Source organism: Ostrea edulis, chromosome 6 (genome assembly GCF_947568905.1).
Source record: "Ostrea edulis chromosome 6, xbOstEdul1.1, whole genome shotgun sequence".
Lineage (NCBI taxonomy): Eukaryota > Metazoa > Mollusca > Bivalvia > Ostreida > Ostreidae > Ostrea > Ostrea edulis.
In genome coordinates, this window is record NC_079169.1 from 42,816,075 (window position 1) to 42,840,389 (window position 24,315).

At 34.3% G+C, this 24,315-nt stretch overlaps 1 protein-coding gene across 6 annotated transcripts in view; it reads right to left on the reverse strand.

Moving 5' to 3' along the window:
- The window catches only part of LOC125648397 (uncharacterized), a 131,203-nt gene that overhangs the window by 2,785 nt on the left and 104,103 nt on the right, over positions 1–24,315 (reverse strand). For 5 of the 6 annotated variants that reach the window (XM_048875448.2, XM_048875445.2, XM_048875447.2 and 2 more), the window contains 14 exons: positions 23,984–24,140; positions 22,808–22,912; positions 18,185–18,325; positions 17,708–18,043; positions 15,278–15,394; positions 14,979–15,143; positions 12,614–12,750; positions 10,562–10,778; positions 9,935–10,045; positions 9,722–9,832; positions 8,148–8,300; positions 4,809–5,183; positions 2,251–2,298; positions 1–597 (listed from right to left, as the gene is read on the reverse strand). The exon at positions 1–597 is cut by the window's left edge and continues 2,785 nt beyond it. In XM_048875448.2, coding sequence (XP_048731405.2) covers positions 464–597; positions 2,251–2,298; positions 4,809–5,183; positions 8,148–8,300; positions 9,722–9,832; positions 9,935–10,045; positions 10,562–10,778; positions 12,614–12,750; positions 14,979–15,143; positions 15,278–15,394; positions 17,708–18,043; positions 18,185–18,325; positions 22,808–22,912; positions 23,984–24,140 — 2,307 coding nt within the window. In that variant the 3' untranslated portion in view covers positions 1–463. Of the gene's footprint in view, positions 598–2,250; positions 2,299–4,808; positions 5,184–8,147; positions 8,301–9,721; positions 9,833–9,934; positions 10,046–10,561; positions 10,779–12,613; positions 12,751–14,978; positions 15,144–15,277; positions 15,395–16,135; positions 16,418–17,707; positions 18,044–18,184; positions 18,326–22,807; positions 22,913–23,983; positions 24,141–24,315 lie in introns of those variants that run through there. The other variant, XM_056139629.1, reaches the window with a different exon arrangement.

Below are 24,315 nucleotides of genomic sequence, written 5' to 3' on the forward strand. Positions count from 1 at the left end.
GCATTAAATCATTTTATGATATCCCGAGATAAGTGTTGACCCCTACTGATGAGATTTACAGCCTGAGATATGACAGTTATTTCTCTGACCATACCCACTTTCAACCAACAGATTAGTGTCTTATTCAGAAGCATAACAATATTCAATGGGTTTCTAATCAAAGAATTGCAATTGAAGTAGTTGCAAATGAGGTTAGTTAATAGTACATGGTGACCAATGTTACATCATTCATAATAAGCAGTATTCGTTCTACCCACATTCACTATAAACAAAATCTACTGTAAATATTGCATGACTTTCAACATCATATGTTATAAAATGTACACATTACTATCATGATGATATGTATCACATCAATGCACTTTATACTTACAACAGTTGTGTAACAAAATAACAGATGTGTAATATAACAACACCAGACAGGGCCTCCTTTGAGATGAATGACTATCGTGGACAGTTGTTTTCATCCTCCTCCTTTGAGATGAATGACTATCGTGGACAGTTTGTTTTCATCCTCTCCATTTCGACAATCATTTATACCATCACAACGTTGACTTGCATCAATACAGAAGCCATTGTCACATCTGAAGACACATTCTGAAATATTTCGGTTAATAAAATGACAAATGTGTAGCGAAACACTACAGAGACAGTGCAGTAATTCTACCCCGATTACAACACTACTTTGAATGTATGAATTTTCACACCATTATGGCATCTACTGTATCAACAGCAATGACAAGAGGCCCATGAGCCACATCGCTCACCTGAGTCACCTTAACCAAAATCTGAAGACTTTCCATATATATATTTGCATGTAAAACAAGTGCCTATTGTGGCCCCAACCTACCCCTGGAGGCCATGATTTTTACAAACTTGAACCTGCACTATGTCAGGAGGCTTTATATGTAAATCTCAGCTCTTCTGGCTCAGTGGTTCTTGAGAAGAAGACTTAAAGATTTCCCTATATAATTCTATGTAAAACTTTGATACCCTATTGTAGCCCCATCCTACCCCGGGGACCATGATTTGAACAAACTTGAGTCTGCACTATGTTAGGAAGCTTTCATGTAAATGTCAGCTCCTCTGACCCAGTGGTTCTTAAGGAGAAGATTTTTAAATGACCATACCCCAATTTTGCGATTATCTCCCCTTTGAAGGGGGCATGGCCCTTCATTTGAACAAACATGAAAGCCCTTCACCCAAGGATGCTTTGTGCCAAGTTTGGTTGAAATTGACCCAGTGGTTCTGGAGAAGAAGATGAAAATGTGAAAAGCTTACAACGCCGACAGACAACAGACATATTTTTATCAGAAAAGTTCACTTGAGCCTTTGGCTCAGGTGAGCTAAAAAGATACATAACTATTTTAATGACCAAGGGAAGTAATTGATATAAAACAAGAGTACCAAAACTGATACATGATACACCCATCACAAGTAAGGTGTTTTTATTAAGGGGTTGTTTTCTATGACACTGATTAGCAAACATGACAATAATGCCAGGAGTTGTAGAAATTTGCTTGAGGTAGTATCAGCCATCATCAATTAGCTGCGACATACTTTCTTTTGCATTGTATGAATGGTACTGGCTTAAAAATTGTGACAGGAGGTAGATAGACAAACACAGGGCTCTGTGTGTAAAATATTTCCCCAAAACTAACCAAGTTGAACAAATTAATTTTCTAGTAAGGAAACTAAAATCTTTGCCACATGCATATCTTCAATACTCATATAAACACTTTGTAAAATAAGAAGGTCCTCACTTGAAAATTGTGAAAGGAGTTGGACGAACAAATCATGTACTCTCTATGTAATATTTCCTCAAAACTATTAAAGTTCAACAAACTGTCATTTTCTCAAAAATTTAAGAAATTCAAAATCCTTGCCAAATACACATCTTAACTACCCATACAAACATTCTGTAAAATAAAGTCCTCACTTAAATTTTTTTGGGGAGTTAGATGGATAAATCATGAACCCTCCATATAACATTAATTTTTTTCAATTAAAGGGGTGAAACTCCAGCAAAAGAAGTCAAAATGGATCAAAATTGCAACATGATCTAATGTGATCCACAAAGAAGGTACACAGCAAGTTCAGGAAATTTTAGCTTGATGTGTGACAGAGAAATGAAAATAGAAACAGACAGATGAACATACAAGTATCACTGTACCATAATACATTGTACGTCCTGTCTAAGGACCGGCGTGTAACATTCAATTCTGAATTTCAGCAAGTGTGTGTAAATACCTGTAGGCGCAGTCGTCTGAGTAGTCATGGGGGTAGTTACAGCTACTTCTGGAAAACGATCAGTTATAATGAGTAGAGAGACAGGATACACTTTATAAAACAATTCTCAGTTTAATGTCAGCAAACTTAAATGTACGTCTTTAATTCGTTATCTTTATTATCAAAATTACCAATGGATAATTTAATATAACGTAATATCTCTATTATCCATGTAATACAATGATAATATAATATCTGTTTTATCCATGTAATATAATGATAATATAACATCTGTTTTATTCATGTAATATAATATCTGTTTTATCCATGTAATATAATGATAATATAATATCTGTTTTATTCATGTAATATAATATCTGTTTTATCCATGTAATATAATGACAATATAACATCTGTTTTATTCATGTAATATAATATCTGTTTTATCCATGTAATATAATGATAATATAATATCTGTTTGTTAATGTAACTTATAATAATGTGCTAATTCTTTTGTAAATGTATCATACGAGGGCAATTCGAAAAGTTTGCGGAAAAGTTCCATTGAGGTTGCATTATACGCCAGTAATTTGTATACTTAAACTTTGGGTAGATTCCAATATATACGTAAATATTTGATTTTTTCCAATGTATTCTAAAATCAAATCAAATGTTTGAAAATTAGCTTCATGGAGCATGGTGTTTTTTTGCAAATTCTCATAATTCTTTTATTTTTTATGTTTTGATTCTTAGCATTTTTTCAGGGCGTAAAAACCCATGACATTTGATGTTACAATAGTAGTTGCTGTTTATTAGTCAAAAGCAAACACAGCTTTTAGACAAAGGATTCAATGTAATAAATCTATAATCATGTAAAGGTCAGGAAAGAATAAAAATTGTGCTTATACATTGGTATTTCTAATTTCAAAGGAATTTTTAATAAATTTACCCAAGTTACATAATTCCTTTACATTTTGTGTTGATAAAAGTTGAATTAATTTAAAGATAGAGGGTCTGATATAATAATTCTTTTTCAAAAAGATTCTTAAATGACTGCAATAGAAAAGAATGAAAGAAAAAAAAAAAAAATGAAACTCATCCTCTAGTAATTAAATGTCATTTTGTGATTTGATCAGGTATGTTACCATTTTATAATCATTTACAATGGATGTGTGGAAAAAATTAAAAACGGCAATGCCACTCAATTTCTTGGAGCATCGCAATGTTATAAAATTTTGTGTACAGACTGGGAAATCCATGAATGAGACAAAAATGAGATTGGATGCTGCTGGAGATGGATCACATTGTCTCCAAAACCATGGCGTTTAAATGACATTACCATTTTAAAGGGACTGATTCCCGATTTCCCCTCAAATTTTGGTTTTCACTTCTCATGATAAAAATCTACTGTTCAATGTTTTTCAAAGGTTTCATAATAAAATCATATACATTATAACAGAAGCTCAGTGTACAGAGTTTTTTATTTGTTTTGTTAACAAAGATTGAGGTATGTAATTGTTTACAAAGTTTTCAAAAGAAATGGATGTCGATCTAAGTTTATTATATATGCTAGTATCACATTTCTTTTAGGTAAAATGTGTCATTTATAAGTTAAATTTGTGACTGCAACAATTGAGATGCTTTAGATTACAAAATTAGCAGTTCACTGGTTTGTAAACATAAAAAAGACTCAAATCTTATTGACTCTTTGTTTACATAACACAATAGTTAAGGCTAAAATATTGCTCTTATCCTTGCATTCACAAGGTCCAAATTTTGGCTATCAAGACTGAATGAGTCACATTTTAAATGTTTAACATCAAAACTGAAAATTATTATTTTTCAAAAATCTTGAACCAGTCCCTTTAAGGATGTTATTTTTTACTGGGTTTTGAAATAATGCAAGACTCTTCCACCCCTAATATCTGTGTTGTCAATGTAACTTATTATAATATCTGTTTGTTTATGTAACTTATAATAATGTAATATCTGGGCTTTTTTAAATGTAAGTCAATAATAAAGTAAAATCTGTGTTGTCACTTAAAGAAAATGTAATCTCTGTGTTGTCACAGTAATGATAATATAATATCTGTTTTGTCAATGTAAGGCCAAGTAAAATTAATTAGTAGATTATCATTCCCGCCCGACCCTCGAAAATCGCCCCGCCCCAATTTTTTTTATTTTTCAAAATTACGATTTCCGGATATTTTTATGTCCGCTCCGGTATCGTAAACGTACTTTATTTCACTTTGCCTTTTAGAAACCCAAATACACATGTAATTATGATTTATAAAGCCTTTTCTCAATGAGAGAAGGCATTTTCGAGGTCAAGAATACCATGGCGAAAAATAAAAAATAAAAAATAAAATCCTCCCACCCGCCTCATTTTTTGTGAAGTTTGAATGATAATCTACTAATTAATTTTACTTGGCCTAACTAATGAATGATATAAGAGGCCTTTCAAAATAAATTGATTGTTGGATATTATAGTCTTTTGGAAGAACCCCAATTTTTGCTATGTACTTTTGCAAGGTCATGAGATACAAAATAAAATGTTTATTCTGAGTGAGATCCCTCACCTCCGGAGCAAGGCACTAGAAGCAATGTAATATCATCAATGGCAACATCAGCATCAAAAATATTTTTAAGATCTAAGCCTATCCTCTTCGCCATAAACTGAATGGTCATTTCAGTGTTATTGGGCAAGTCCACACAGCCATAGGCCCAACCATTGCCTGACGTTTGGTTCTGCCACCATAGGAGCTCACTTTGCCCATTAGAATACCATGCAACAACAGACAGGCCCTCTGATTGGATATTGTAAAATTGATTCTTGGTAAGGATGTGATAATAGAATCCCAAACTTTGATCAACCCCTGTGGTGAAGTTTGGAGATGTTAAAATTGCAGTATCACCAGCTATTCCTGCATTGCCTTCTGCATAGAAATAGTGTCCTGAAAGAAAAAAGAAAAACATCATGTGACAATAATACCTTATCAGCAAAGCCTTTGATGTGTTATCAAAGATTTATAAAAAGAAAATTCAGATATACAATGGCCTACATTGTAAACCTGAAAGTGCTGCATATATTTTTAAAAATCTCTCTAAATAACACTTGAAATTTTTTGAACAAGTCGAATTTTACTAATACATTTTGTTATATGAAGTTTTCTATTGCACGAGTCTTAGTTATTTAAGTGATCTGTTTCATTCATCTGCAATTAAAATACGGTTTACGATCTCATTCCAATATGATCTGATGATCAAACATGCTGATTTAATAATAAAATGTAGAACGATACATGCTGATTTAATAATAAAATGTAGAACGATACAGCTTTTAAAAAAAAGAAAATCAATATTTAAATGAATATGCTGTGGAATCAAAGGCCAATTTTTATGGATTATTCAGATGTTTCCAGACTCCATGAAAATATACTGAAACTAATAGTCAGAAATTTAATTTTTCAAATAAACACACCAATGCCTAAAACTAATCATTATCCTAACAGAAATGTTCAAACTTGTGTTACAGGGCTGCAATTTTTTCTGTACTTTTTGTAATTAAGTTTGTAAGCTTAAATGCAAATAATCGTTATCATTTATGCATTTTCTATATTGAAATGAATTACCATTCCTTATACTATATGTAAATGAAAGAAGCCTTGCTCTAAAATACCACTGTACACCATACAATGAGTATATATATAGCTACCCTTCTTATGAAATGGTATAGTGAACATCAGTTCTATATCTATGATGATATATATTTCACCAATAGATATTTTCTAACTAAGAAATACATGTAGTAAAATATCATGGAAGAAATTATAAATAATAAATATGAAAATCTCGTCGATAATATTTTCCTAATCATAGTGCTAAATTCTTGTATACATGTACTTTGAACATGTGACAGGATGTATTTTTTGAAAGGAAGATTAGATCAAAACCCATCACTTTCAATACGCCAGTTTCGAGATTATAGCTCTCCTGTGTAGGAGGTGCATTTAGTGTAACTTTGAATGCTTAAGTGGGACAAAGTGGATCTTACAGTCATGCAGTGAGAAAGATGATAAAATGAATTAAAACCGACTTCTGATTAAATATTTAATGTAGAAAATATTAAATACTATCAAAGGAAATAATTTACTAAAGTGGGAAAATAAATACAATGACATATTTGCTGGTAAAATCCTAGATATGATAGGTAGATGCAACGAAATAACGTGATATAATCAGGATTATTGAAATGTATATGAAATAATCCCCCATTAATTGAGTCCTGGGTCTCTGTATTTGTGTTTAAGACTCATCTACGTACAACTTGTCCAATGCTGTAATATCTACGTACAACTTATTGAAGTTGTTCCACTTCCGTTTCCTTTCCTGAAAAACCGCGAAATCTCATCGGTATCCACACATTTTTTTCTCGATTACAATCCAAGTTTTGCAGACTCATTCAATACCTGTTGTATATCAGTTTTGAACCGTTTACCTGTTGTATGTCAGGTTTTTTTTTTAACAGCTTACTCATTGTATGTAAGTATTTGAACAGTTTACCTGTTGTATGTCAGTTTTTGAACTGTAAATTACCTGTTGTATGTCATGGTTTTTTTTTAACAGTTTACCTGTTCTAAGTCAGTTTTTGAACAGTCTACCTGTTCTATGTCAGTTTTTGAACAGTCTACCTGTTCTATGTCAGTTTTTGAACCGTCTACCTGTAGCTGCAATAATGTAGCCCTATCCAATTTTTTTTATTCTGACGTTTTCGGGATGAGGCTACAACTCCATAGGATCTCCGTAATGGTGCAAAATAATTTTATGAATAACCGATAATAAACTCTGTGTATTAGTCCCAAATGTTGTTTACACCAAAAGGAGTACCAACTTTGTGCTCGGGCATGTCTAATAAAGGTGTTTTTCATTAAATATAATGTACAGCATGCAAAATTCTTCGTCTGCTCCGCCATGCTTGTTATCGCGAGATCTCGTAGGTGGATCTAATGAAAAACCTAAACATTGACAATCAGCGCGAAAATGTAGTTACTCGAGCCACTTCGACAAAGAGAGGAAAATCATATTGTTGCAGAAAGAATTTACACTCTGCTTTTTGGTTTTTAACTTGATATTAAATTCAAACCTTTTCAATACTGACGAAATAGCTTTCGCCTCCATACTTGTCCATTGATGTAAATACTACCTTATATGGCATATGCAAATGACTTGACAATCGGAAGTTGAAACTTCAGTACATCAAACATGGCGGACAAATATGAATCGAGAAATTGGAATTTATCGAAATTGTTGAAAACGGTAGAATAGAGCCTCACAAATCTTAAGTTGTAGGTTGTAAATTTATAAATTGACTAAGGAACATAGAATATCATTTTATTTACGTAAAGAAAGTCAGGAAATGTTTAGAATGAGCGCAAATGTTGCGGGAGTGAATCACTCCCGCATTTGCACCATTACGGAGATCCTAAGGAGTTGTAGCCCTCTCCCTTAAAAAAAAAAAAAAAAAAAAAAAAAAACAAAATCAGAGAGGGCTACATGATTGCAGCTAGTCTACCTGTTGAATGTCAGTTTTTAAACAGTTTACCTGTTGTTTGTCAGTTTTTGAACTGTCTACCTGTTATATATGTTTTTGAACAGCTTACCCATTGTATGTAAGTATTTGAACAGTTTACCTGTTGAATGTCAGTTTTTAAACAGTTTACCTGTTGCATATCAGTTTTTGAACAGTCTACCTGTTGTATGTCAGTTTTTGAATTGTCTACATGTACCTGTTGTATGTCAGTTTTTGAATTGTCTACATGTACCTGTTGTATGTCAGTTTTTGAATTGTCTACATTTACCTGTTGTATGTCAGTTTTTGAACAGTCTACCTGTTGTATGTCAGTTTCTGAACAGTTTACCTGTTGTATCTCCCAAAGTGTGATCTGCTATTGGTCCTGTGTAAAATGACGATGTACTTCCACTCTGCCTTTGCCATGTGAATTGTCCTATATTCGAAGTGTAGCCACAAGAAAATGGGTTTTCAAATGTACAAGTCACGCTACGAAGGGGTGCTGAAAAGTAAACCATTCATAGTGTTATAACCGCATTTAAACATATAAACATATTGTATCAAGGTCAACCATTCATAGTGTTATAATACCATAGAGCATTTATACATAAACACCATTCATAGTGCTGTCTGTCCGTGTGTCATTAATAGTCAGATCCCTGTTCCGCAGTGCTGTCTGTCTGTGTGTCAATAGTCAGATCCCCGTTCCACAGTGCTGTCCGTCCATGTGTCAATAGCAAAATCCCAGTTCCTTAGTGCTGTCTGTCCGTGTATCAATAGCAAGATCCCCGTTCCACAGTGCTGTCTGTCTGTGTGTCAATAGTCAGATCCCCGTTCCACAGTGCTGTCTGTCTGTGTGTCAATAGTCAGATCCCCGTTCCACAGTGCTGTCTGTCTGTGTGTCAATAGTCAGATCCCCGTTCCTTAGTGCTGTCTGTCTGTGTGTCAATAGTCAGATCCCGTTCCTTAGTGCTGTCTGTCCGTGTGTCAATAGTCAAATCCCTTTTAGCTCTGCTCGTGACAAATCCATCTCATCTTTAGCTGTGTACCAACGCATATCTAACTGTGAAAAAGGAAACCATGGGACACACTATTTCTAACACTATTTTTGCAAGACAATCCACATCAGCACTGCCAACATCCATTGAAATGCCAGTTATCATGCCACCATCAACTCAAACTCTACTTTCACTCCACACACATCAAAATTTGCACCCGGTGGCAGAAACCTCGATGATTTTGGACAACCCTTTATTTAGCAGTGACTACCAAATGTTCCATCCATGCAGGGATGCACAATTCACAATTCAAACATAGATCTATATGCGTAACTCCATGAATCAAAACGATGACGATCAACATATTTACTGCGTGTAACGTCACAGCTGCTGAGTCATTGTTTGGGTTTAGGCCAACATGTTAAAGGCTTATATTGATAAAGTTCTCACATTAAATTTTTTAAAATACAGTTGTTCTTGTTCAAAAGTTGTTTGTTAAAATAGTTTTTGAATAGAATAGAATAGAAATTCTTTCAAGATTTGTTTTCCTGAACACCCCTCCCAACCTCTTGATTGTCCGATTTCTACATTGATCGCTCTGCAGTGGGACATATTCATTATGTGGATTTTTGGCAGGGTGTATTGGACTCACATTCACTGTCAAAGTATATATTCTCCCAAATATATATATATCATAATCTCTCCCGAGCCATTATATAAACTTTGACAGGGAATGCGAGTCCATATACCCTGCCAAGAATCCAAATGACTAATAATGTATGTGGCTTTTATTTCAAGATGCATCATTTTCCAACTTCATTGTATCACCATATTAGATAATAATTGAAACTGTTGAGCTAAATGTACATTCTAACATGATAGAATCTTTCAATAAATTTCATCATTTTCTGAAAATGTCACTTACCACAAACAGCGCCTTCATCTGATTTGTCCAGACAGTCTGCCTGGTTATTACATATGGAGGACTGTGGGATACAGCGGCCATTGTTACAGGAAAATTCATCATTTCTGCATGCTGGATGGGAAATAAGAATCTGTTTTGATGAAAATTTCTCTACTCCATCAACACTTAACCAATTGAACTATTAAATAATATCTGATTCAAGTTTACTCTTACTGCAATTAGCTTCATCTGATTCATCTGGACAATCTAGGTTTCGGTCGCAGTAATGACTGGACAAGTAGCAGTAGTTCTCTGTTGCACATTTCCGTGTTCCCACAGGACAAACTATAACATACACAATTCAAATCTGATACTCATGTCTTGTCATGTCATAGATATGAGAAAACACACATGTGAAACCAAACAGGCCTGTTTATTATATTCTGTATGATGGTTAACTGCCATATCGTTCTCTATTTATATCAGAAGACTGCTGTTATCATAAGATTGTAGATAACATTTTTGGTAGATTATATTGTATGCTTTTTGAGATACACATTCAAATTCTACCCTTCAGGTGCCAATCATAAAATTTTTAGAGGAAAAAAATTATGACTATACTGTACAGTAACAACATTCTATATACCTTAAAACCTGACTAAGTCGGATGTTGTGCAATCTAAAATGTTGTGTAAACCATACACATTTTGGGCCTCCAACTTTAAATTCCATTGTATAATAAAAATGCTGTGCATTTAAAATGTTTTCCAAACCAAAGATCTGGCACCGAGCATGTCTTGATTACACAGGTATTGGTGTAGCTGCTAAGTTTAACCTTGATACATGTATATAGGGGCCTACCATACACAGGGCATTCTCCTGGTCTTATACTGATGTCATCAATAGCGATGTAGGGTTTGTAATACTTGTTGGACGATGGAAACATTCGTACAAGTTGGTAAGTCAGAACAGCATTGGCCACTAGAGGGAGCTGCATCTGGGCTCTAGTCCAATCAGGTGTATCTCTGTCAGTAAAGTTCCATAACTCATGCACCAAACCTTTGGATTCCAGGCTTACCTGAAGAGAATAAAAATAGCATAGATTTTTTATTAGCTTCTGGTTTTGTATACCGTATAACTGGCTTTTTAGCGACCTTCAAAATTGGCGATTTTTTTCTAAATCTGGTGTGATATTTTTTCAGTGATGCCATGTGTTGAGAAAAAATAAATAAAATACATGTAAACGTAGAAAAAACAAAACAGAAATTTATTCAATATTGTAAATTCAGCTGGAAATGCAAATCTAGGATGACGTTGGGTAGTTTTCCCATCATATATCAGCTGAATTGGCAAAAAGTCACCGGAAAGGGGCTAAAATTGTAATGAAATGATCTATAATTTGAACAATTGCATAATGCCTGTGATTATTCTCGTATTGTAACACGAGTTATTTTGATAAGGTATCGAAATGTTTATTTTTTTTAGATTAATTCAATTAGGGGTTCCAGAAATGATCAAATGGGGGGGGGGGGGGGGGGGGGGGGGGGGGGGGGGGGGGGGGGGGGTGTTCGGGCGGCAAATGATATTTTTTTGTGTGGGTGGTCGTATTTTTTCATATTTTAATTGGTCCGTGGTGGGATTGTTAATAAAATATTTATTATGGGTAGTGGGTAGTTTCTATTGTTTTATTTTGTGCTACGTGGGTGTTGAGTTTTCAGAATATTTTTATTGTCGCTCTTGTCGTGTTGGTTACAAAACGTCGGAGGGAAAATTGAAAACGTGCTTTCGAAATGCTGCTTTCGAAATCGAAAGTAACATAGAACTATTCGAGTTGTCGCTCTTTGCAGCGCATAACTTTCCATTACGGCACTCTTCAAATTAGAGGCGCGTTTAATAGGGTCCCTTTGGACGTGATGGCGGCGAACTCTGTTCTGTAGATTATTACAGTTTACAGTGCATCGATTTTGGGAATATTTTGAAACCAATAGGTATTCCGTTTTCTAATAAAAATAGGCAAACCTTAGTTGATTTATACGAGGGTACCGATGCGTTATATTTATCAGTCGGTGTGATGGTGATATAGAGGCCTCCGGGCACGGGCTCCATTAGAAGACGAACGATTCATGGAAAAACATATCCATACCCATTTCATGATAATAGCATCGTTTGGACTCCCAATCTTTCCAACATTCCCGCCATAGATGCCTTTGATTGTTGATGTGACATCGTTTCTTCAGAACTACTGTGATACAATGTCGTACAGGCATTACCGCGTCATTGACTAGAATGTTTGTCTCGAAAACCTCGTGAGATTTGTACCGTTTTCATTTTTAAAAATATTTTTGTGGTGGGTCTGGTTAGTTTTTTTTTTTTTATTAAATGGGTCATTGTAAAATGAGTTTATTAATTTGATGGGTCATGGGGTAATTTTTTATTTTTTTTTATGGGTGCTTGGTATATACAAAAGGTGCCTCCCGACCCCCCCATGTATTTATTTCTGGAATAGCCCTTACCCGTTATTTGGTGCCTATTATCTTGACACGCTTGGCCCCCTTGCTAACTATTGAACACAAAATTGCAGTGAAAATGATTTTTATTGCCAATTAACTTGAAACAGCTCACCAAATCGTCTCTGAAGAAACTTACCTGTTACGAGTAGGTCAAAAGGGATAATTCTATTTAGTTCCAAGAAATTTTCCCAGCACGTGTAAAGAAGGATTTTAGGCAATACTTTCTGCTCATCGTAAATGTTTTATTAGCGTGAATTATTTTTAGCATTTTCAGAACCACTGCTAATAATGCCAAAATTAGATTACCGCTAAAAAAAATCAGTTATACGGTATATCATACTGGATGTTGGCCACAATTCACAAAGGAAGTTTGCTGACAGAGAATTTCAGCAAAATCACCTACCTTAAAAGTCATGTCAGTGCTGGCCTGGTAATAGAACACTAAGCAAAACATCTGGTTATTCAGAAAGACATTCTGGGTCATCTGAACATTGTCCCCGATCAGACGATGAAGATTGGTCAATGCAAATAACATCCATCCTATGGAAATACTCAAAACATGTAAATTGCTAAAGAGATTGGGTCAACATATATACCAAATCGGATTTTGAATAAAATCAATAAACCATTACAATGATTTAGTGTTCCTAATGATATGAATTACAATAATATGTTTTCTGGTTTATTTAGAAACTTACAAATGTAATATATTTAGTACAAATCAGTAACTTACTTACACCTAACTATATGTTTATCTATATTTTTCAATACCTACCATACTTATATTTTTGTGACCCTTACCTATGATCATAGTCTATATATGTATATATTTGTTTGCACCTCCTGTACCAGTGATCTGGTTTTGAGTGAATATATGAATAATATCTAAGCATCTAAGATAAAAAAAAAAAATCACAAGTTTAAAAGGAAATAAAATGACACATGTAGGGGAAACATTCAGCACAGACCAACACCCACTCCCAATGAATCAGTTAAGGACTTCCATATGTACTCTTGAATACAATATCAGAACTAGTCCAAATTACTATCAATCTGATTAAAACCAGATCTTTGATGAAAGGTAAAGATAACGAACAGTGATCAATCTCATAACTCCTATAAGCAATACAAATTAGATAGTTGGGCAAACACAGACCTCTGGACACACCATTGGTGGGATCAGGTGCCTAGGAGTAAGCATCCCCTGTCAACCGGTCACACCCACTGTGAGCCCTTTATCTTGATCAGGTAAACGGAGTTATCCGTAGTAAAAACCAGTGTACCAAGAACAGCCTAACAATCGGTATGAAATACATCAGACAGCATTTGACCCAATGATAAGTTGTATTGGCAAACTAGATTGTTATAACGACCATAGAATTTGCGAAATGCTGACTTTAAACGAGACTGTTGAAACCCCTGCACCATCAAGTTGTTTGTCAGTAGCCTGCTTCAATTTAAAAACTGATCTGTTCCCCGATATTCTGATGTTGCTAATACAAAGATCTGGAGACATCAGAATGAACTTTAGATAAACCAATCAAATCATCACTGGCAAAATTGTTGGCGGTACAAAAAAAGTGACAGTGAATCCCAAAATGAATTCAACATGTAAGAATAGGTTTGATTGGTTCTTGTAAAAGCATTTGCTTGGATGACCTTATGTCACCAAAGAGATTACCACTCGATTCATCACTATTTTCACTACATCACCATGTTTTGTCAGATAAGGTTTTTCCTTCCATATAAATCTCCAATTCCACCACCAAACTTGCAGATCAATGAAGCTGTTAATTTCACCTTAGATTACAGGGGTATGGTCAGTGAAGCTGTTAATTAGGTCACCTTAGGTTTCAGGTGTATGATCAGTGAAGCTGTTAATTTCACCTTAGATTACAGGGGTATGGTCAGTGAAGCTGTTAATTTCACCTTAGATTATAGGGGTATGGTCAGTGAAGCTGTTAATTTCACCTTAGATTACAGGTGTATGGTCAGTGAAGCTGTTAATTAAGTCACCTTAGATTACAGGTGTATGATCAGTGAAGCTGTTAATTTCACCTTAGATTACAAGTAAATTGCCATCCTTAGGTTGAATTGTGCAGGTAATTTCAAAGATTCAAACAAATGAGATATTAGTGTTGTTTTCTGTTCATAAGAAATTTTAACGTGCATCATCATAAAAGCGAGTGTTTTGAACTTCAGATGAAACAGTTGAATATTAACATATTCATTTGAAAAAAGTTCTGTGAAAGTCAGAATGATATTATGAGGGGCTCAAGAAGTAATTTTATTCTCATTCACAAAACTTTGATACTTTAACACCAATATCAGAAGAAGAAAAAAGATATAGTTCAAATAACCATTTTAAATGAATTGTACTGGTGATGTTTTTTGTTCAATGGCAGATGCATTATATTGTAGAATAAAATATTTAACCTATGATAAATACGAGTATCACAATGTATCTCAAGATGTTCAATAAATGAACCGCAGCACATAATTACTGAATGTGCATGGTCAGACTATCCAGTGATATGCCCTACATGTACATTCAATTCATCACCAAATTCACTATCATACCCCATTTTTCATATCACGGAAGGCAGCAGTTAAACATGAATTCACTGTACATGATCTAATAACGACCTTGACTTTTTACCTAAAAGGGTCATCCTTCCGGATTACCAGACCCAAATTTTAGCAAAAGCAAGGTTAACATCTGGGAGCTCACACATGTTCAAGGTTAATGTTAATTTCTATGTTCATACCATTAGGGTCATTGTTTGTGTGCTCATTGAAGGCCTCCTGGTACAGTATTGCCTTACTGAGGTAGGATCCATTCATCATCAAAAACTCTCCTTTGTCGTGGGTTACTTGTGATATCCCACACTGCATCGCATTTTCAAAATCACAAGCGTAGTTTGCATTATTAGCTGAAAATATTAAAAGGTATTTCAGTTCATGACAAACAAACATGAGGAGATGGTATCTCCCAATGTCTGCTACCATAATCACATCTGTCAAACTATTGCATTTTCCACTTGCTACCTTGTTATTGTTATGTTACCTTGACAGTTGGATTCATCTTTGTTACATTCTTTTACCACATTGCAGAATGAAGACTGAGGTAAACATACTGGATCCGCCTTATCATCAGCACAGCGGAACAAATCTTCATCACACACTAAAAAACACAGAAACTTGTATCATCAACACAGCGGAACAAATCTTCATCACACACTAAAAAACACAGAAACTTGTATCATCAACACAGCAGAACAAATCTTCATCACACACTAAACACAGAAACTTGTATAATCAACACAGCGGAACAAATCTTCATCACACACTAAAAAACCCACAGAAACTTGTATAATCAACACAGCGGAACAAATCTTCATCACACACTAAACACAGAAACTTGTATCATCAACACAGCGGAACAAATCTTCATCACACACTAAAAAACCCACAGAAACTTGTATCATCAACACAGCGGAACAAATCTTCATCACACACTAAAACCCACAGAAACTTGTATAATCAACACAGCGGAACAAATCTTCATCACACACTAAAAAACCCACAGAAACTTGAATCATCAGCACACTGGAACAAATCTTCATCACACACACTAAAAAACCTACAGAAACTTGTATCATCAACACAGCAGAACAAATCTTCATCACACACTAATAAAAACCCACAGAAACTTGTATAATCAACACAGCGGAACAAATCTTCATCACACACTAAAAAACCCACAGAAACTTGTATCATCAGCAGAACAAATCTTCATCACACACTAAAAAACACAGAAACTTGTATAATCAACACAGCGGAACAAATCTTCATCACACACTAAAAAACCCAAAGAAACTTGTATCATCAGCACAGCGGAACAAATCTTCATCACACACTAAAACCCACAGAAACTTGTATCATCAACACAGCGGAACAAATCTTCATCACACACTAATAAAAACCCACAGAAACTTGAATCATCAGCACACTGGAACAAATCTTCATCATCACACTAAAAAACACAGAAACTTGTATAATCAACACAGTGGAACAAATCTTCATCACACACTAAAAAACCCACAGAAACTTGTATCATCAGCATAGCGAAACAAATCTTCATCACACACTAAAAAACCACAGAAACTTGTATCATCAACACAGCGGAACAAATCTTCATCACACACTAAAAAAAACCACAGAAACTTGTATCATCAGCACACTGGAACAAATCTTCATCATCACACTAAAAAACCACAGAAACTTGTATCATCAGCACAGTGGAACAAATCTTCATCACACACTAAAAAACCACAGAAACTTGTATCATCAGCACACTGGAACAAATCTGCATCACACACTAAAAAAACCCACAGAAACTTGAATCATCAGCACAGTGGAACAAATCTTCATCACACACTAAAAAACCATAGAAACTTGTATCATCAGCACACTGGAACAAATCTTCATCACACACTAGAAAGATAAAAATAGGGCACCGCTAAACCGGTACATGATACGCCTGCATACATTATTGACCCAGGAATTTGAAAAAGTAAGAAAGGATTATCCACAAAAGGATTTTGTCAGAGTTGCAATAACAATGTAAAATCTCAAGGGCTGTAACTCCTTAAAAAATAGTGGGACAGCATTCCCCTTGTAATATGCACATTTACACACTGTGATCTTCCTTTGTACTAAGTTTCATTGAAATCCCCCAAAAGGGTTTAAGAGGAGTTGCCATGACAAGGTACTTGCATAAAATAAATCTAAGTCCAAGGGCCCTAACTCCTTCAAAAATAGTGGTGCAGCATTCCCCTTGTAATGTGATCTTTCTTTGTACCAAGTTTCAAAATCCCTCTAAGGGTTTAGGAGGAGTTGCGAAGACAAAGTATTTTGAATAGAAAAAATGTAAAAATTTGATCCCCAATTGTGGCCCCATCCTATTCCCAGGGACCATGATTTGAACAAACTTGAATCTACTCTATGTCAGGAAGCTTTCATGTAAATTTAAACTTTTCTGACCTAATGTGTCTTGAGATGAAGATTGTAAAAAAAAAAAAAGCCTTGAATGTAAAACTTTGATCCCCTATTATGGCCCCACTCTACTCCTAGGGACCATGATATTTGCACTTTGTCAGAAAGCTTTCAAATTTTAATGCCCAGTCGTTCTTGAGAAAAAGATTCCAAAAGATTTTCCTATATATTTGCATGTAAAACTTTGATCCCCTATTGTGGCCCCACCCTACCTCCAGGGGCCATGATTTTGGCTCAGGTGAGCTAAAAACCATCAAGACTTGAATATATACATCTTCATAATTTTCAACACAAATACAAAAGTATTCCATATAGTAGCAAGAAAAAGAATTCCTCTCCTTTACTCTTATTGCTACAGATGGACAGTACACCTATGCTTATACCTTAGAGTCAATGTTGATCAAATTCTCAAATACTCGGCATATACACATGTACCTACCTTTATCACTACAAAATCCTGGTATGACCTGTATATCATCTAGAGCAGTCTTAAGGGTGTCTGTGACCAAGAACTCCAGCTGGTATGTGCCGGCACTCAGATCAAAGTAAGCCAACCTCCAGCCCTCCTGGTACTCCCCACTGTCCAGGAGGTAGCGGTTCTTGCTGGTGGACGTGCCTGTTTGGCTGTACTCCAGTGTTCGGACCAGCAGATTGTCATACAGCTGTCCACGTCTGTTGTAGTAGAATCTCACACATGACTGAGTGTTTGTCAAAAATTTCGGAGATGTCAAAATTGCCTCTGTCATGACGCTAAATTTTCCAACCATGAAATGTCCTTAAAAACACAGTAATGTTACTTCCTAGGTAAATCGTAGAATGCTGCTGAATAATGTAATACATACATGAATATATTCTTTAGTATCTGGAAAAACATTGAAAACAAACTCAATATTGAAAGGAATTAGTTTCATTGTACCTGGATAGTGACCAATGGTGTGGTCAGTCCAGGGAAAGCTGGACTGTGCTTGTGAATTGTTGGATCCATAGCTCCAAATGAAGCCCGATGTATTGTATCCACAGACGTAACTGTCATCAAAGGTACAGTTCACAGACATATCTACAAAAAAGTTAGGTAGAGTTCACAGACATATCTACAAAAAGTTAGGTACAGTTCACAGACTTATCTACAAAAAGTTAGGTACAGTTCACAGACTTATCTACAAAAAGTTAGGTACAGTTCACAGACTTATCTACAAAAAAGTTACGAAGAGTTCACAGACATATCTACAAAAAAGTTTGGTACAGTTCACAGACATTCCATATAGCGGGTTTTTTCCGTGGGTCTAAAATTTAGCGATTTGCTGGCTCAAAGGCTATTAATTTTTGATAGCGGAATAAATTTTGGCGGACAAGGAAGATAATTGCTCTCTCTTGCAAATACTGAAGTCACAATTGGGTGCATATATGGCGAGTGAAATTTTGGAGGAAAGCTATCTAATCGCTAAAATAAGCCAAATTTATCACCCCTGCGGAAAAAACCCACTATACGGTATCTACCAAAAAGTTAGGTACAGTTCATATCTAACAAAAGTTAGGAACTATCACTAATTGTAGGTCAAAAACATTATATATTCTTATCAAAAACATGGATTTTAGAAATCTGATAATTTATTTTGGAAATACAGGTACATACTTTTCATGAAATAGACGTTTTTAGTTATTTTTTCTCATTATTTACAGGACATCTAAGCAGTCTTGTGAAACATGGGAAATGAACATGGCCTTAAAGATGAGTTTAATTTGTGGCTAACCTTTCTCTACTGGGTACAAAAATGACTGGTTGTAAAATAACTAATACTAATTATTATGTATTTTATCTAGCAAATTGAAAATGAACATACACATGTACTTCATACACAGTAGTAGTTTTTTTTAATGATGTACATTTTAACAAATTAAAACTGAATTCAAGTGTACATATTGTTAGGTAGTTGTTTTGGTTTTTTTTTAGTAAATTTGGTTGAATATATGAGGAGCATTTGAAAAGTTCTGAATAATCCTTGTTAATAGTAAAACATTGAATAAAAATATGACATTTTTGGCAAGCATTTAAACATCAGGAAAATGTGCTTTAATTGTGATGTCACAAAAGTAATTTCCAACAAGATTGCTATGCGTAGCCATGTCCCCCACCATTGCAAAAAAAGTTGAAGCACAAAAGTTCTATAACTCCTGTAAATTTTGTAGAATCCAAATTGTGGAAAAATATATTCAACAACATATTGTGACTAACAATCATACAAAATTTGAACAAAATCCATACAGCAGTCTCTAAGGAGTTTTGTTCACAAAGTGTTTCTATAGAGTAGCATGTACAAATTCAACAAAGTTCCATAACTCTTGTAAAATTTGTCAAATCAAAATGACGGTGTACTATAGTCAACTACTACATATGGTGATTAACAATTCTACAAAATATGAACAAAATTTGTTGAGCATTTTCGGAGGAGTTGCATCCACAAAGTCAAGTGGGACGGATGGACACACTGACACCAGTATTTCTATGTCCCTTTCCGTGTTGGAAGTGGGGGACAATAAATATTGACTTAATACATATACCTCATATTCAAGATATTTTGGGACACTGATGTAAAAATTGAGTGATAAAGAGAACATTTCAACTGAGCAAAGATTTCACTGTAAAGTTCACATATATCAGGGTTTACACCAACAGACATTATACATTAGAATTAAGTCGCTAGACGATGATCCTCGATCGTTCTGTTTCGTCAGCATATACTGGAAAAGACATTGTTGCTGTAAAATCTGCAATTACTGAAGATGCAAGATATACCGTGGAAGATCTTGCAAATATTACCAACATTGATTCATCACCTGTTTTCAGCATTTTAAAAGAACAGTTAAAGCTTTGGAAAGATTGCGCTCGTTGGGTTCCCCAACAAAATGTGTCTGTGTAGAAATGTTAGTTATTTAACAATTATGAAGACTGTGATCAATGGCAATTAAATGAGACCATTACTAGTGACGAAACTTTTTAGCCGACACTAAATGCAATAACAAGGATTAGATCAGAGAAACTGATCAAAGGCCTCTGGTAGCACGCAAGAAGGTCTGTTCGCAAAATGATGTATGCTTAATTTTTTTACACTAAAGGTCCAGTAGCCAAATTCCTGGTTCCAGAACATACTAGTGTTACTGGTCAGTTCTATACTGAAAGTCCTAAGGTCAATGAAAATTATAAAACTGTCCATCTAGCCACCAGTGCTAAAGAGTTTAAAAGATTCTCCATATGACAATGCAATGGCACACAAATCGTCTGTTGTAACAGTCTATTTGAAGGAAAATGGCATATCCCCCCTATGGTTATGATTTAGCTCCATGTAATTTTTGGTTAAACTCAATCATCAAAGAAGCCTTATGCGGTCTGCGATTTGAAAGTCGTCATACTGTCTTAAGTGCCGTTTTCCAGTGCATGATGGGTATAAAGGTGACTCTCGATGGCTCGAACTTCGATCTCTCGAAGTTCTTGATTTCTCGAAGTGAAATCATGGTCCCAATTTTTCTCTCTATATAACAAAGCAAATTTACTATCGATCTCTCGAAGTTTTCGATCTCTCGAAGTGAAATTGGGTCCCATAAAACACATTTCATTGTTTTTCACTCTTGATCTCTTTAAGTGGTGGTAGCGTATACCCACCGTTACCCAAGCGTGTAATAATTTCGGCTTGGGCCTTACCTGGATTTTGTTGAATGCTGGAGGTGTAATTAGGTGTTTACATAGTTGAAACATCGCTGGTGCTTCTTTGTGGAGGTGACACACTTGAGTATATAATTGGCTAATTGGTCAGTTTACACCTTGCACTGGGGTTTTGAGTGGTGATGATTAAAATTATATATAATCCGACTATGAATGAAATCTAGAATTTGTTTTGACGTGACAACGAGAGAGTAAGTTTTATACATTATTTAGAGATCTAGAGACTTTTAAATTTCTCGAGTTTGTTCTTTGTGTAAAGTTACTCTAAAACATCGTTTTACTCATGCGTTAGAATTTTTGTTTTGGGTAAAGCGACATAACATTGTGCTCTGTTTAGTTTGCGATAGTAAAGCGTCATCTGAACTTGGTTTTGTGTGCCCATCTAAGCATGATTAAAGAACAAATAAATAAATAAACTTTGAAATGTTTTTATTAATGCAAAATAAGTTTTTTTAATTTTTATATCAAAGTATCTGACGAATATGAAAGAAAACATGTCAAAACGATATCATATGATCTTGTTGGTATACATTTCCGGTTACTGTAAAATCTGAACCATACCAGCGGACCTTCAATTTCCGAATTTCGATCTCTCGAAGTTTGATCAAGGTCCCTTGAACTTTGAGTTATCGAGAGTCACCTGTACCTAAAGAGGCATACAGATCAGCATTTTCCACAATGAAGACTCAGAAAGCGTATTTAACTCAATGAAGAGATATCACATTCTTAATAGCACATTGCTATTCAGAACTTTTCAAATGACCCTTGCATTATATTGAATATATAGTATTAGGTATCTTTTCTGCACTTTGCACAAGTTTCATTATACAGATACATAAATCTTGTTTACTACAATGTTTTTGTTTAATACATATTGCCTGCTATATTGACATTTATGAATAGCCATTAAAGGGACCGATTCACGATTTTCCCCAAAATTTTGTTTTTCACTTTTAATGATCAAAATCTACTGTCCATTGTGTTTGAAATATTTCACATGAAAATTAAGGTTATATATTATCACAGAAGCTCATTTTAGAGAGTTTATTATTTGTTTTGTAAACAAAGATTGCGGTATGCTATTGTTTACAAAATTTTCAAAAGAAATTGATATCGATCTAAGTTTATCATATCTTTCACATTTCAAGTATTTTTGGGGTTTGTGAAGTTAAAATTTGTGACTATGCAAAATTAAGATGCATTATATTACAAAATATATATTTCACTTGTTTGTTTGTTTACATAAAAAGACTCAAGTCTTTGTTTACATAACACAAATTTAAGGATAAAATATTGCTTTTATTCTGGCATTCAGAAGGTCAAAATTTTGGCTTAATTTTGCACAGTCACAAATCTTACTTTCAAATGACATATTTTACCTAAAGAATACTTGAAAAAAAAAAAAAAATATATAAATATATATATAAAAAGTCTCTTTTTAACTAAGTTCAAACCCAGGTAGGGGGCGGAAATGGGTATCCAAAGTGAAATTTTCTGTGCTTTATATTAAATATTTCTTCACTTAGGGCAGTTATGTTCATTTAAGAGTTCATTGCTATTTCTATGCTTTATATATATATATATATATATATTTTAATAAACTTATATCGATATCCATTTCTTTTGAAAACTTCGTAAACAATACATGTAACATATCACAATGTTTGATTACAAAACAAATAATAAACTCTATTATATGAGCTGCTGTGATAATGTATGACCTTAATTTTTTTGTGAAACAGTAGATTTTGATCATTAAAAGTGAAAAACAAAATTTTGGGGAAAATCGTGGATCAATCTCTGAAAAAAGGAGATATTTACCACAGAGTCTGGTTTCATCTGAGTTGTCTCCACAGTCGTTTTGTCGATTACACACAGTGTTGTTGTCATACAGACATTTCCCATTGTCACAACGGAATTTACACTCTGAAGTAAAGATTAATCATACAAATTTACACTCTTGAGTAAAGATTAATCGTACAAATTTACACTCTTAAGTAAAGATTAATCGTACAAATTTACACTCCGACGTAAAGATTTAATCATACAAATTTACACTCTGAAGTAAAGATTAATCGTACAAATTTACACTCCGACATAAAGATTTAATCATACAAATTTACACTCTGAAGTAAAGATTAATCGTACAAATTTACACTCTGAAGTAAAGATTAAATCATACAAATTTACACTCTTAAGTAAAGATTAATCGTACAAATTTACACTCTTAAGTAAAGATTAATCATACAAATTTACACTCTGAAGTAAAGATTAATCGTACAAATTTACACTCCGACGTAAAGATTTAATCATACAAATTTACACTCTGAAGTAAAGATTAATCGTACAAATTTACACTCTGAAGTAAAGATTAAATCATACAAATTTACACTCTTAAGTAAAGATTAATCGTACAAATTTACACTCTTAAGTAAAGATTAATCATACAAATTTACACTCCGACGTAAAGATTTAATCATACAAATTTACACTCTGAAGTAAAGATTAATCGTACAAATTTACACTCTGAAGTAAAGATTAATCATACAAATTTACACTCTGAAGTAAAGATTAATTGTACAAATTTACACTCTGAAGTAAAGATTAGTTGTACAAATTTACACTCTGAAGTAAAGATTAATCGTACAAATTTACACTCTGAAGTAAAGATTAATCATACAAATTTACACTCTAAAGTAAAGATTAATTGTACAAATTTACACTCTTAAGTAAAGATTAATCATACAAATTCTTTGGTCTCTAGTATTGCCATTGAATGCTTTTCCAGGAATTATAATCTTCTGGTAACAATTCTGTCGAATTCTTTTTTATGGAGTGGCTAATGATCAAAATAAATTCTCTTAAAAATACAGTTAAAAATACTATTTTGCTCAGCTACATCAGGGCAACATGAAAATCCTAAACATTTCCCATCTGATACCACATGCCTTAACATAGGATCTTTTACATTTCAACATGTACAGTGTATCACACTACCTGTCTGTGACTTGATCCAGGGGAGGTAATGCTGCACATCAGTGAAAACATTAGGCAGGTGTGACACATTGCAGTTGATAGCAACATAACTAGAGATGCCTACAAGTTTCCAGATTCCTGAATTATCCTTACACACCAAGGGGCCACCACTATCTCCCTACAAAACAAGCCATACAGATTTAAAAGACAACACAGCACCAAAACAAATAAACACCAGTACCACTGTTGCATGAATGATTATAAAAAGTTTATCACTTAAGGTTAATTGAATTTGATGGATCATCAGAACTTCTCCCAATAACTATGGGAGAAACTACTAATCTAATAAACAT